Source organism: Eubalaena glacialis, chromosome 11 (assembly GCF_028564815.1).
Source record: "Eubalaena glacialis isolate mEubGla1 chromosome 11, mEubGla1.1.hap2.+ XY, whole genome shotgun sequence".
Classification (NCBI taxonomy): domain Eukaryota; kingdom Metazoa; phylum Chordata; class Mammalia; order Artiodactyla; family Balaenidae; genus Eubalaena; species Eubalaena glacialis.
Window position 1 is genome coordinate 47,029,512 of NC_083726.1, and position 15,338 is coordinate 47,044,849.

General features: G+C 32.9%; 1 protein-coding gene across 1 annotated transcript in view; it reads left to right on the forward strand.

Annotated features, from left to right (window-relative positions):
* ZFC3H1 (zinc finger C3H1-type containing) overlaps nt 1–15,338 on the forward strand; it is a 53,496-nt gene that overhangs the window by 20,406 nt on the left and 17,752 nt on the right. The window contains exons 10-24 of the mRNA XM_061205524.1: nt 802–939; nt 1,554–1,675; nt 2,087–2,236; nt 4,018–4,192; nt 4,434–4,565; nt 4,942–5,484; nt 5,570–5,679; nt 6,539–6,670; nt 6,777–6,898; nt 7,865–7,966; nt 8,171–8,290; nt 9,197–9,380; nt 10,837–11,023; nt 12,379–12,567; nt 13,210–13,447. Coding sequence (XP_061061507.1) covers nt 802–939; nt 1,554–1,675; nt 2,087–2,236; nt 4,018–4,192; nt 4,434–4,565; nt 4,942–5,484; nt 5,570–5,679; nt 6,539–6,670; nt 6,777–6,898; nt 7,865–7,966; nt 8,171–8,290; nt 9,197–9,380; nt 10,837–11,023; nt 12,379–12,567; nt 13,210–13,447 — 2,644 coding nt within the window. The remainder of the gene's footprint in view (nt 1–801; nt 940–1,553; nt 1,676–2,086; nt 2,237–4,017; nt 4,193–4,433; nt 4,566–4,941; nt 5,485–5,569; nt 5,680–6,538; nt 6,671–6,776; nt 6,899–7,864; nt 7,967–8,170; nt 8,291–9,196; nt 9,381–10,836; nt 11,024–12,378; nt 12,568–13,209; nt 13,448–15,338) is intronic.

The window sequence follows — 15,338 nt, forward strand, 5'->3', positions numbered from 1 at the left end:
TGTTTATTAATAGTGAAATGGGAGCAGCTTCTTCACTTGAAAACTGGTAGAGTTCATGATAATATTTTTGGGGAAGCATTATTTTCCTCAGAGTGGTATTTTTTGCCATTTCCTCAGTTTTTGTTCCATATAAATTGGTCCATTTAGATTTTCTGTCTAGTCAGTTTTAGCAAATTATATATATTTTTTATTTCTCCCATCTTTGCTCGTAATTTTTCAATTAATGACTATACTATAATGGAAGAACTTATGATGTTTTTCAATGTTTATTAAGGAGATTGAAATGACAATTTATTTCTACCTTGTTTTCTAATGGCTTTAAAGTAAAATAAAAGCAAAGCCAAGTTGAAATCTTGCCTCTGTTCGGTAAACTTATCCTCCATATATAAGCACAAAAGCCAAAAAGTTTTGTTAATAATAATGTAGAATTATTAATTTTTTCTTTGGCTTTAAAAGGTTAATTTAGACTGCATTATGGTTCTTTATAGAAAGTTGGAGAAAATAAGACTTAATGAAGAAAATGATGATAGTAGTATCTAGAGAGACTGAGAATATAATCAATAGAATATTTTTATGTTTTTGGATATAACCAGTATCTGTGGAGTGGGACAAAGTAAGTCAATTAATACAATATAAACAGGAGGAACCATAGACTGTCTGCTTGAAACCCATTATTTTTATGAATTTAAATTCATACAGATAAAGCGACTTGTTCAAGGTCATGAAGCTAATTGTGGTAGAGCCAAGAAAAGGATAGAGATACTTTTGTTATCAGGAATAACAAATATATTGTCTTTGCAGCTTCCAAAGCATAAATCAGTGGTTGTAACCCTAAATGATTCCGATGATAGTGAATCTGATGGAGAGGCATCCAAGTCAACCAATAGTGTTTTTGGTGGATTGGAGTCCATGATTAAAGAAGCAAGACGAACTGCTGAGGTAAGTGCAGTAATGAAAGATGAAAAGAAGATTTATTGACAATCATTAAAGTTTGTTTGTTTTTCCTGGAAATTAGACCTTAGAGGTTTAGATTTTTAATATATCGAATTACGGAAATATTTTAAGTATTTGTATTATTAGGAGTTTATATAATGAAGTGTGTATAAATTTAGATAGATTTAACTATTAAAAAAACCCTTTTATTTTTGTTTCCAGTTGACTGTCCCTTTTTTCAAAATAGTAAAATTGTGTGGATAATTGTCCTCTGTACTAAGGAAATTTATTGTTTTGGAATTTTGTTACATTACCAGAAAATAGTTTTTTTATTAAAGTGTATCACCTAAATACAACTTTTATCCCTATTCCTAATTGCAACAGTTGCTTAGATATGAAATAGTTCAATTATTTTCAAACCATAAGTCTTGACTGCTTACTGGGATTGTACAATTATTGGTGGTTAACGGCCAGCATTGTGTTTTTTTAAATGGAATAGAAAATGATGAAGATATTTATTTATTTCTAAATATGTAAATGTGCACTGGATAATGTAAAATACAGATCTTAGTGTGGGATTATAAAAGCTTTTGATCTGGTTGACTTCAAATGTTTTCTAGCAAGCTTCAAAACCGAAAGTACCTCCAAAATCTGAAAAAGAAAATGATCCCATGCGAACACCTGAAGCTTTGCCTGAAGAAAAGAAGATTGAATATAGATTGTTAAAGGAAGAGATTGCCAAGTAAGTGGCATTTTATGTAATTAGCTTTAAAGGTGTGTGCTGTTTTCGGTGCTTAATCTGTATACAGTTTATTGGCATTGGGAAATGAAGATGTTGATTTTTATCCAAGATGAAGAGTTAATGTTTTTAGAACTTGCACAGGAGGGGGAGCCAGATGATCATCTATAAACTTGAAGGCAGTGATGCACCGAGGTATAAACAGCTTAGAAAAAGATAAAAGCTGTTACAAAGGAGAACTACACTATCAGCTTTGAATGCCAACTTGGGTCATGCATGTTGGTCATCATTGTTATTAGTCAATATGTTAGTCACTTAGTTAATATTTGTATTTTATGAAATAGAATACATCTTTAAAAACTAATTTCAGTTTATTTTTTGGTGTAATTTATTAATCTTTATTGATTATTTTAGTCGTGAGAAACAGCGTTTGATTAAATCAGATCAGCTGAAGACAAGTTCATCGTCCCCAGCAAACTCTGATGTAGAAATTGATGGGATTGGCAGGATAGCAGTGGTTACTAAGCAGGTTACAGATGCAGAAGCAAAACTTAAAAAACATAGGTGAGTCTCATTATCTGATTAAATACTGCATGTATCTAAGTGTTCCTATATTAGAGGGATGTATTTTTGTGGTGTATGTCAATAATAAGTATACTGTGTGATTACTAATTCTTTCATACTTGATAGGCCTAGAGAAGGCTATCATTTTGTTGAATTGTACATCTACGTGAAGTAATAGTATTAATGTTTAAATAAAAATATCAAGACTTCAAAAGAAAGTTTTCCCCTTCAGATTTATGTACTGCTTAAAACCTCTGGCATGTTTTTTAAAGACCTTTATTGGAAGCATATTTTATTGTTAAAATTGGTAGACTTGATTGTTGGAAATAGTCATTACTTAGTCTGTTCAGTAAGACACATGGTCAAATATTGTGTTATTACAAAAACTATGATATGCAGTAACATTAAGATGTACCCTGATATTAGAAATCTGAAAAATGTTACTCATAGATGAAATATTGTGGTGACCATAAATCTCCAAAATTATCAACGAGAAATGGTACTGTGTATGTTTTAAAAGAAAGTAAAATAAATTCATATAGATTCCATTTCTTTAATAACTTTTATAACAAATGAAAAGATTTTAAAAAACTCTTTGTCTTTCTATTCCCCATTCTCTTTATCACATATTCTCTGTTTTTATGATTCATTCTAGATGTCATGTGTTGTGACTGTTTGAAATATGGTATCTTTCTGGGAAAGATGCTTCATTTTTTTTTTTAATCATAATATTCAGTAGTTGAAAAGATGAAAATCTGTATCTGTAAATTTGTCTTTTTGTCCTGATTTTTACTTCTCAGTTCCAGACTTTACATCTGTCTATTGTTTAAAAATTAGACTTCTTTTTCTCTCCTTTGCTTTGCTTTAGATAAAATGAGTTAGAGGTTTGTAAATTAATTAAATGTGCTTGATTATGTTTATTAGATGTTTATTTGTGTGTTTATTAGGAGCATTATAAATGAAACTAAACATAGCGATTTTCTGTCCTAAGTCCTCATTTTTCTTTTTTTATTTGAGGGTTTTTTTATTTTTTATGTTTTTAATTTTTTTGGGGGGGGGTGTTGGGTCTTCGTTGCTGCACACGGGCTTTCTTTAGTTGCGGTGAGCGGGGCTACTCTTCATTGTGGCATGTGGGCTTCAGTAGTTGTGGCGCGTGGGCTTCAGTAGTTGTGGCGCACGGGCTTCAGTAGTTGTGGCTCATGGACTCTATAGCGCAGGCTCAGTAGTTGTGGTGCACGGGTTTGGTTGCTCCACGGCCTTTGGGATCTTCCCGGACCAGAGCTTGAACCTGTGACCCCTGCATTGGCAGGCAGATTCTTAACTACTGTGCCACCTGGGAAGCCCTCTTAAGTCCTCATTTTTCAGGAGTTATTTAGGGCTACATTGAAGTTTACTATTAATAGCTTTTCAACTGTAATTCACATTACTCAGACGCATTTTTTTTTTTTTTTTTTTAAAGATCAGACCCAGGGAATTCTCTGGTGGTCCAGTCGTTAGGACTCTGCGCTTTCATTGCTGAGGGCCTGGATTCAGTATCTGGTCGGGGAACTAAGATCCCACAAGCTGCATGGTGCCGCCAAAAAAAAAAACGACCAACCCATATTTGCTTTCATAAAATTTAACAGTGTCTCTCTGAATACTTATTTTATTCTAAATATTCACCTCTGTGTAGCATAAACATTTTTAAAAATGAGCTATTACTTTGTAAGTTTTTTATTCTGATGGTGTCAGTCCGCTAGTTTAGAAAAATGTTCATAAGACTTTTGTTATTTCCCAATTAGGATTCTCTTGATGAAAGATGAATCTGTTTTAAAGAATCTAGTACAGCAAGAAGCTAAGAAGAAAGAATCTGTTCGAAATGCTGAAACAAAAATTACAAAACTTACAGAGCAGCTTCAGGCAACAGAGAAAATTCTCAGTGTCAACAGAATGTTTTTGAAGAAGCTTCAGGAACAAGTAATGTTCTTTTCTTAAATTCAAATATTGTAGTCCCATGTTTACTACACATTTTTATGGGCCAAATTTTTAATAAAACCATAAACCAAAGCCATCAAAATGTGTAACCTATACATTGTTCTCCATTGAGATGTAATATTAGCATATTTTAAATTTTCAGTTGAATACCCTAAAGAAATTATGTTTAAGAAGGTATGTCCTCTCCTAAGATTTACATTTTCAGAATTACCCTATATTTCAGATTCACAAAGTTCAACAACGTGTTACAGTTAAGAAAGCTTTGACTCTGAAGTATGGAGAAGAACTTGCTCGTGCAAAAGCAGTGGCTAGTAAAGAAATAGGAAAACGTAAACTGGAACAAGATCGCCTTGGAGTAAGTTGTTTGTAGAAATATTTAATGTTTGAAAAGGAGAAGGTTTTAATTATTCTTTTGAGGGTAAGAGATGCATAAAAAGTTCAAGCTTTTCCCTGCAGATTCAAAGAGAATAAGATTAAAGTTTTGTTTTTAAATGGCACCCACATATTTGGAAACTCATTTTTTTATTTATTTTGACTTTTTTTGTTTGTTTTTTGTACCTCATAGATTAACTAGCAAATCTGTTGGAGGCTTTTGTAAAGCTGTTTTATTCTCGTTATTGACTTAGTTTTATAATGTTGGCATTGTATTGTAGGGATAGCACAATTATCTTACCAAAAATTGTTTATAAAGTCATAGCAGTATAAAATATTGATATCATTTTTCCCCCCAGCCTAACAAAATGATGAGACTGGACAATTCTCCAATATCAAGTCCAAGAAAGCATTCAGCAGAACTAATTGCTATGGAAAAAAGACGATTGCAAAAGCTAGAATATGAATATGCCCTGAAAATTCAAAAACTAAAAGAAGCCAGGGCCCTTAAAGCAAAGGAACAGCAAAATATTGGTCCACTTGTGGAAGAGGAACCTGAATTTTCTTTGCCTCAACCCTCACTTCACGATCTGACTCAAGATAAATTAAGTCTGGACACTGAGGAAAATGATGTTGATGATGAGATTTTGTCTGGGTCAAACAGAGAAAGAAGAAGATCCTTCTTAGAATCCAATTCTTTTACTAAACCTAACCTTAAGCACACTGATACACCTAACAAAGAATGTATAAACAAACCTACTAAGAATACAGTAGAAAAACCAGAACTTTTTCTAGGGTTAAAAATTGGTGAATTGCAGAAATTATATTCAAAAGCTGATAGCTTAAAACAACTGATTTTAAAAACTACCACAGGCATTATAGACAAGGTTTTGCATGGTCAGGTAACTGAACATTTCATATTCTTTATAAAATCTAGAATTCACCCTAGCCTTTATTACCTTATGAAATTTCTCTTTTCTTTTGCAGGAGATTTCTGTGGATGTGGATTTCGTGACAGGACAGAGTAAAACAACAGAAGTGAAGCCATGTCCGTTTAGACCCTACCATAGTCCCCTTCTAGTTTTTAAGTCTTACAGGTATAGAAGAAAGATTCACTAAACTTGAGGTTCAGGATTGCTCCTCGTTCTTAGTGATATCTTAATCTTGAATGTGTGATGACCATGAAAAAAAATTGAATCATGGCTGCTCAGAAATGAACTTGTCCTTTTAGGGAATATAAAAATTTAAGTGCCTTGTTGTCATACTTGAACCAAACAGGAAGTAAGATTTAACTCACACTTAGGTTTACTAATTCTTATCAAATCCTAATTTCTGGCTACTGGTGAAATTGTGGAGAATTCTGAATTACTATATCTGTTAAGAATTTTAGGAAAAATAACTGGAGTCTTATGAGAATTTAAAATTTTTGCTTTTTAATTTTCTTGTTACTCTAAGGAATGCATTGGCTAGCTTTCATAAAATTGATTTGACATTTTCAGATGATTAACTTTGGGAGGTTGTCTCTTTTTTTTTAAAGACTCTTTAGAAGCTGTGAGACTATTAAATTGGTATGATTTAATCATAAAATCGTAAAACACCTACCAGGTAGTATAGACTTTTTCTCTAGTTTTTTGGTTGGCTGGTGATGTGTGGAAGAAATACCAGCGTTATACAGCATTTTATTATGTGGTAGGAAAACACTACGTTTAGAATACAGGATATTTTTGTTCTTTGTTTTCTATTTCAGATATTTTATGTCTGGGTATAAAAGTAGTTTGTCCCTATGACTTGATATTCTGGTTGTTTTCTAGAGTTAATTTTGGTATTAAGTAATTAGATAAATAGTAAGCTCAAAATATAGAAACTTTAATTGAGAAAGAAAAAATGAAAAAATTTAAAAATTTCTGAGGAATGTTTATGGAGCATCGTAATGTGCCTCTCTGCCTCTCTTCTTAGATTTAGTCCATACTATCGAACCAAGGAAAAACTTCCCCTAAGCTCAGTATCATATAGTAATATGATCGAACCAGATCAGTGTTTCTGCCGTTTTGATTTAACAGGAACATGTAATGATGATGATTGTCAGTGGTGAGTAGTTTTTATTTGTTAACATTTTATAATTTAAAAGGCAGTCTTGGTTATGTAGCTTTGATATATACATGATTATCTTTTCTGTGTTGTTATTTTATTTTAGGCAGCATACACAAGACTATACGCTTAGCCGAAAACAGCTATTCCAGGACATTCTGTCATATAATCTGTCTTTGATTGGTTGTTCAGAGACAAGCACTGATGAAGAAATTGCTGCTGCAGCAGGTTTTAAACACCTCTTGTTTCCCAAGTGAAAATTGAATTTAGGCAATTTAAAAGTTTTATATTCAGTTGTTGACATCTTTAAATAGCCTTAATAATTCAATACATTCATCTATGACACTTTATCTAGATCTGCTCTGTCCAGTACAGTAGTCACTAGTCATGTGTTGCTATTTAAATCTAAGTTAATTAAAATAAAAATTTGCTTCCTCAGTCACACTAGCCACATTTCAGGTGCTCAGTAGGCACTATTGAGCTCAGTATTGGTAAGTGCTTACCGGTAAGACAGTGCAGATGTAAGACATTTCCATTATTGCAGACAGTTCTTTTGACGGAGCTCATCTAAATATTTCACTTTATTTAGAAGAATATGTTAACATAGTATAGAAATATTACCAATGATTTAAAAATAGACCCTATTTTTATTTACTATTTTCAAAAATAGCGGGGGATTAGAAGTTGAGGTGACTATAGTTTCAGATTCTACAATGAAATAAAAAAGGACTTTATACACTTTGACACTGTAGAAAGCATAGATTACTGCCAGACATTGTGAATAAATGTTGTTAAGCTTTTCCCCAGATTTAGTGCCAAATATTAAACCTTAAACTACAAGTCTTTTCGAAGTAGGGGAATTAGTGTTTGTTAAATTCAGTATTATCACAACTCAGAGTGATTGTAACATCACTGAATCTATTTAGTCATTCCTAATTAGGGACTTTAATTTTCACTTGCTTAGGTTGTTTTAGGAAATAACTTTTTTTCAGTCCAAATTGGGGTGCATGATATGGTAGGATTTGCTGTAGTAGTTAAGATAATGTAGACCCTGCCCTTTAGAAGGCCATAGGTGTTTTTGACTAGTACCTTTAATTTTTAAACTATTCTTTACTTCATACTCTTTAATTAGCCTCATCTCTGTAATCCATGTTTTTTATACTTCTTGTGAAGATATCATTGCTCTAATTTCAGAAAAATATGTTGAGAAACTTTTTGGAGTAAACAAAGATCGAATGTCAATGGACCAGATGGCTGTTCTCCTTGTGAGCAATATCAATGAAAGTAAAGGCCATAGTGAGTATATGTATCTTTCTCTTGCACAAAAGGACCTTAGAGTTTATGAGAACAAATTTTTTGGCATTATGTAAAAATATATATATATCATGTCTGAGTAACATGATGGAATAAATTTAGCTCTTTTTGAGTACTATTTGGGTATCCTTCAAAACTATAAAAGACTTGTTCTGTTAACCAGCAGTCTTCTCCTGTCTACTTTAGCACCTCCATTTACAACCTACAAAGATAAAAGAAAGTGGAAGCCAAAGTTTTGGAGAAAACCTATTTCAGAGAATAATTTCAGTAGTGATGAGGAACAGTCTACAGGACCTATTAAGTATGGTAAGAAGTAATTTAAGATCCAGAATCATTAAATTGTGGTGTTACACTTTGCTAACACTTTGCTAATCTTTTGGTGTAATCTACTAGCCTTTTAAAAGTTTCTGTTTTGAAAAAAGTGATGCTGCTTGGCATTTAAGGCAATTAGTTCTTCCTTGGGCAAGACTGTGCCTTATATTGCAGGATGTTTTGTTTTCATGACCCCTGCCCAGTAAGTGCATGGATCACCCTTTAGTAAATGTGACAGCTTTAAATATTACTTGAGTTGGGAGAGGGGAGCAGTGCTGCTCCCATTTGAGAACTGCTGCCTGGCCTGTGTCCTTCTTGAGAGCAGGAGTTCTATTTTGTTGTATCTTTGAGTCTGTGTTTTCTGACATGCAGTAGGCTCACAGAATGAATGAATTAAATGAGTGAACAAAGTAATGTATAAATGAGTGCATTATTGTCGAGTACATCTTACATTATATTCTCAAGTTTGCATAATTTAATTGCCTACTCTTTGTGGATTAGCAAATATGCTCTCCTGTACTTATTTACATTAACACTTTTTCTCTAATTTAGATGTAGTGGAATATGGAATAAATCATCTTCATAAATTATTATAACTTTCTCTTAAAACTTAATGAATGTTAATTATCAGTTGATGTCGTTTACCCTTAGAGTAGAGAGGTCATACTTCTGGTTTGCCCAGCAGAGTCCTAGTTTATACCTGTCATCCTGGTGTAATTGTTATTAACATCCCTTTTTACTCTTAGAAGTGTCCTGGTTTGGACAATAAACTATATGATTGCTCTACCTTAAAGCTATGAGCTTTAGATTTTTAGATTATTTTAAAGATAAGGCCAATCGTTTTTTCTTGGGTTTGTGGATTTAGAGAAATTGTGAAGCTAATAGTGCTTTTTCTTATAGCCTTCCAGCCAGAGAACCGAATAAATGTTCCAGCTTTGGATACAGTTGTCACTCCAGATGATGTCAGATACTTTACAAATGAGACTGATGACATTGCTAATTTAGAAGCAAGTGTACTTGAAAATCCTTCTCATGTACAACTTTGGCTCAAGCTTGCATACAAGTACTTGAATCATAATGAGGGGTATGTCCCCTTCTATCTTTGTGTAAACTGTTGCACATTTATATTTTTATGTTTGAAGTAAAAAAATTATCTCTGGTAATCAGATTTCCTTGCTACTATCAATGGAGTCTTTGTTTTTTGACAAAGCCAAAAGCACTTAATTGTTTAAAAGCTATTAGAAGTAGTGAGGTGGATGGACCTAGAGTCTGTCATACAGAGTGAAGTAAGTCAGAAAGAGAAAAACAAATACCGTATGCTAACACATATATATGGAATCTAAGAAGGAAAAAAAAAAAAGGTCATGAAGAACCTAGGGGTAAGACGGGAATAAAGACACAGACCTACTAGAGCATGGACTTGAGGATATGGGGAGGGGGAAGGGTAAGCTGTGACAAAGTGAGAGAGTGGCATGGACATATATACACTACCAAGCGTCCAAGAATTAATCATTGGGTTTTTTAATAAGTCAGGTAGTCATGGTCTCAATAAAATTGTGATAAAGTCACAGTGGAATAAGTTAAATTTTATGTTAATTTTAATTTGGAGATTTAAAGCTTGTCTAAGAACCTCTAAATTCTGGTGAATTGACTTTTTTCTGTGTGTGGTGTTATATTATGTGTATTCAAATAAGATAAATAGTAATTTACCTCAAAAATGACAGCTCCTATTACATAATTGTGTTTTTTGACTCCTACTTGTTGATAGGATTGCCAGGAATAATCTCGTATTACCAGGAGTAATATTTATTACTGTAATTTTAGAATTACAATAGTAAGGTTTTCTTTTTTTTAAACAGGCTGCTCTGTCTTAAAACTTGGTATAAAAACTTTTTTAAGGTAGCACTGCAGAATGCTAATACATCACACATACCTGAATATGGTGCTTATTTAACTTGCCTTGTGTGTCATTTTCATGTTAATAGGATAAGTTACAGTGTTTTCTTTTCTGACTCATTTACTGAGTGAAGGCCAAAAAACTGTACATTATTTTATGAATAGGATCATGAGAGACAGTTTTCTTCTCCAAGAGATAGCAAGCCCTTGACTGTTGAAAAGAACTATTATATTGAAAGCTTTGATTATTTTGTGCTGGTAGTAGCTGGCCTTGAGGGAGAATTGTTTAACTTTTCCCATTCCCAGACCAGTGTAAATCATAAAAGGTATTGCTGAATATGGACATAAAGCACACTTGAAGCTGATAATCTAGTGGTTTTATAACACTGTGTTTTTATCTGGTAAATGCGCATTGAACATCCACTTAAAAGGGAATTGTTGGGTCAGTGGGAAATCGGGACCTGTTCTGGATGGATGTGATTTAAAATCTTAATCTACCTCCCTTTGTCATTGGTGGTTCTAGCTTCTTGGTAGGTTCTAATAGAAAATGGAATTAAAAAGTTGACTTATTAGAACTAGACTGATTTAAAAAGTATTTTCAAGTGTTAAGAAAAATGGTCCTGCTTTTTCTTTCAAACATGTAGGCTATGTTCCGAGTCCTTGGATTCTGCTTTAAATGTTCTGGCTCGAGCTTTGGAAAGCAACAAAGACAATCCAGAAATTTGGTGTCATTACCTCAGATTGTTCTCAAAAAGAGGAACCAAGGAGGAGGTGCAGGAAATGTGTGAAACAGCTGTTGAATATGCTCCTGATTATCAAAGTTTTTGGACTGTGAGTAGAAAAGATAAAGTTGTGTGTGTGTATGTGTGTGTTATCAATAATTCTTTAGGTCATCTTAAATATTGATGTGTAGGTTAATAGATCATATGTTTTGTCTGCATACAGATATAATAATAACCTTACTTTCACTGTCCAGTAACCTCAAAACCACTTCTCTGGGTCAGGATTAATTTAGACTAAACAAGACAGTATTTAGTGAAGAGGTGATTTTTGTTGTTGTTGTTTACTTTATTGGTAGTGAGGAAACATAAACATTTTAAAACATTTTACACTAACCTATTCTTAAGCAGTTTTGATTTGGGCAAAGTTAAATGAATTTTTTGCTAAGCACCTGAAAATAATTTTTAAAAAAATTTTTTATGCTTATATAACATTTTCATGAAAGCCAGGAAATAATTTGGTCTTTTTATTATATGCCCTCGTTACTTACGGAAAAAACTTTATCTGTAAATCATACTAATATCAAACCTTGCTAAGTTTAAAAGATTTGGTGAAAAAGTGGATTTTTTCCTCATTCTCTGAGAAAATGGGGTGTTTCTTACCCAGGCTTAAACTTAAAATTATGATTAATTCACTTATAAAATAAATATTCATTAATATGTGAACTTTTACCAGCTGAACTCAGGAATTATTAGATTCAGATAAACTTTCATATAAACTGTTACTACCAGATCTGTCATTTACTTGCTAACTGAAATTCAAAACAGATAGATTTGGATAACATGGTATCTCTTAATGAATGAACTTGCCACTTTCTTACTCTCCTAATTCACTGAATAGATTTAGATAACGAAAAATGCTTGACTTTTAACCTGCAGCCTTGTACCAAAGTTAATGCTATTGATCACCACAAATTATAGGGTGTAATGTTTTTCCTTAAGTTGTTTTGTCTTTAAAGGACCTCTTAATTTCTTTAAAAGATTAAATCTTTTAATTATTTTGTCACATATTTCTTATATGAATGCTATTCTCAAAATTTTTATACAGTCACACACCTGAGCAATTCAGATTGTATGTGATCATAAACATGTGAGCTTTTGGAGATCCATCATGGTCTTGCTGCCATTTATTGATTCAAGGAAAGGAGATGTGAAATTGCTTTAGTGATAATTCTGAGAGTATATCTGTATTGTTTTAGTTTTCATCTGATTCCACTTTCCAACTTGTGGTAGAAGGGGAAATCTAGGTTATAGTACTGTACGATGGGTTTATACATATTTATAATTATCCTTTTTATAGAAATTGAATTTTTAATATGTGATAGTTTCTTAATGAAATGTGAAAAGTCTGTAGTTTTAGATTATTCTTATGAAGCAGGAGTAATCATATGAAATCCCTTTGGGCAGTTTCTGCACCTAGAAAGCACCTTTGAAGAAAAGGATTACGTATGTGAGAGAATGGTGGAGTTCCTGATGGGAGCAGCCAAGCGGGAAGCATCAGATATTCTGTCCTTTCAGCTTTTAGAGGCTCTTTTGTTTAGAGTTCAGCTACACATATTTACTGGAAGATGCCAAAGTGCACTTGCAGTTTTACAGGTAAACATTTATTATAGCATTTAATGACATTCTGTAGAGAATTTTTTAAAGGTTTAAAACAGTACAGGTAGCATTGTTGAAAGATAAGGACACAGGCTTTAGATTTTAATCTTTGTTTGCCACTTACTGGTAAGTTGTGTGAATTTGGGTAAGTTTACATCTGTTTCCTCCTTTGCTTATTTAGTAAGGATAATACCTTATTTAGAGTGTTGATGAGGTTTAAATGAAAATAATATTTGCTGAGTACCCACCAGATAAACTTCAATATTCAAACCAAAAGGGGAAAAAATTAGTCCATAGTGAAAATCTTCTATATGGGTGTGAGGTTTTTTGTTTATTTTACTCTTTTCTCTTTATCTTACTAGATTTTGAATATCAAGATACTTAAAATGTACAAATAAATTTAACCTTTTCATTAATTATGTCATAAACCTTAGCATAGTAAAAATTATGTTAATCTGGTATTGATATCTCTAAAGAGTTTTTCCATTAAAAAAATTGGTGAGTATCAGAATTTTGACTTAGGTATTTAAGAACCATGCCAAAGAAATAAAACACTTTTAATCTTCTTTGCCTTCACAGTTGAATCTTATTAGGAATATTTTTAAAAACACCTTCAGATTATTTTTCCATTTTACCTAGAATGCATTGAAATTGGCTAATGATGGAATAGTAGCTGAATACCTTAAAACAAGTGATCGATGTTTGGCATGGCTGGCCTACATACATCTTATTGAATTCAACGTTCTCCCTTCAAAATTTTATGATCCGTCTAATGCCAATCCTTCAAGAATTGTTAATATAGAACCATTTGTAATGCCGTGGCAAGCAGTTCAAGATATAAAGACTAATCCTGACATGTTGTTAGCAGTATTTGAAGGTAAGTATAAATGTTTATAAATTATTTAGAACATCAACTTATTGCTTATTCTGATTCTTCGAAATTAAATGAAACAAATGTATTGCAAGTTGTGGTTTTACACTTTATTATATAAATGCTTAAAAAATTAAGGATTGAATCAGATAAGATGGGCATTGGCATCTATGAAAGCCACGTTTTTCTGATTATGGCAAAGGATATCAGCTAAGTATGTACATAATATAGCATATTTACATAGGTTTAATGAGTTGATTGAATCATAGAACCAGGTAAATTTTTGTAAAGCAATCTATCAAGGTGAAAGTTAAAAGATAATATCTTATTTTTTCAAGTAATTAATATTTTCTCCATCAACCAGTGAGTTTGATTCCTCTATGTACTAACCGAGGTATCTGCTTTGGAACATATATAAGATATAAAGCCTGTTCCCTTCTAATAAGAAGTATATAGCCTAGTCAGAAGATAAAATCTATACATCTGACATAATTAATGAACATATGAGGCCGCATAACTGTCTATTAGTATATAGTCTAAATTCTGTGCTTAGAGAAGAGACTGGGATCTGTGATTTAGAGAATTACATGGTACAGGCCATAAACCTGAAGGGAAGAGATTGTTGCAGGTTGGCATGATCAAGTATGTCTTCATAGATGAATTAGGACTTGGAGCTGGACTTTGAAGCTTGCCTGTAATGTGACTGACATGGTGGGCCTCCTCCTCAAAGATGGGACTCTTGTCTTATTTTTATATTTCTCAAGGGCCTATAATGTCTGGCAGTGTACTGAGCGCTTAGTAAATGTTCATTGAATAAACTAGGGAAGAAAGGAAGTAAAAGGACATTCCTGTTAGAGGAGCTAAGTAAACAAAAAGCAACAAGTAGATAGGAATTGGTGCAGTGGATTTAAAGGGAAATTAGAAGAAGGGAGAGTCCTTATCAAAGTGAGACTTTTTGTGCTGGAGAACAGTAGGAATTCAGCTTGATAAGTGGAAATGATACCAGATTTTCAAGAACTTTTAAGTCTGGTAGGCTTGATGGCAATAGAGATTCTTTAAGAAAGAAAGAATATGCTGGAGAGAAATGATACCAAAGGTAGGAAAACCAACCAGAAGCTGACAGCCATAAGTGAGGCATTAAAAAAAGTAACCTGGGAAACAGAGAGTATTTATTGGAGACATTTTAAGTTACCATATAGAGATTAGGGACAGATTAAATGTCAGGGAAGAAGAGAAAAAGTAGTCAAAGCTGATTTCAGGGTTTTGAGACCAGGAAAAGGAAAGGGTACTAATAGAAAACTGGTGAATTGGGAAGACTGATTTTGGTAGTAGGAGTGGTATTTGTGAATGATAATTGGTCACCCAAGTGGAAATGCTTGTTGGCAGAAGGAAATAAGGAAGTGCACCTTAAATGGACAATTATAGATAGAGAAATGGATTTGAAAGTTATCAACATAGAAATTATTATATTATATAGTGCTTTACAGTTTTTAATGTGCACTCCCAGTAAGTTATTCACCAGCTGAAGCTATGAGATACTTTCTTTGAGGAAATGGAGATTTTAAAGTATAGCAGTAAGGGGTAAAAGGGAGAATTGAGTCAGTGAATGAGACCAAGAGAAAATATAAACAATCTCTTGGAAGCAGAGGCAAGAAGAAATTAAAAAGAAGAGGAAGAACATTATCAAATGCTAATCAGATAAAATGAATGTAGAGATAGATTTGTTTAGATAGGATCCTTATAAGTGAACTTCAAAAGTGCTGTTTCAGAATGGCATTCATTTTTAAACTCAGCAGTTCTGGGAAGTCATACCACCTTGGGCAAGGAGGAAATGGTGACAGTTGTGCAAAGTGAAACAGTGGAGGACTTTTCTCTAAGAAGTAGCAAGATCGAGTAA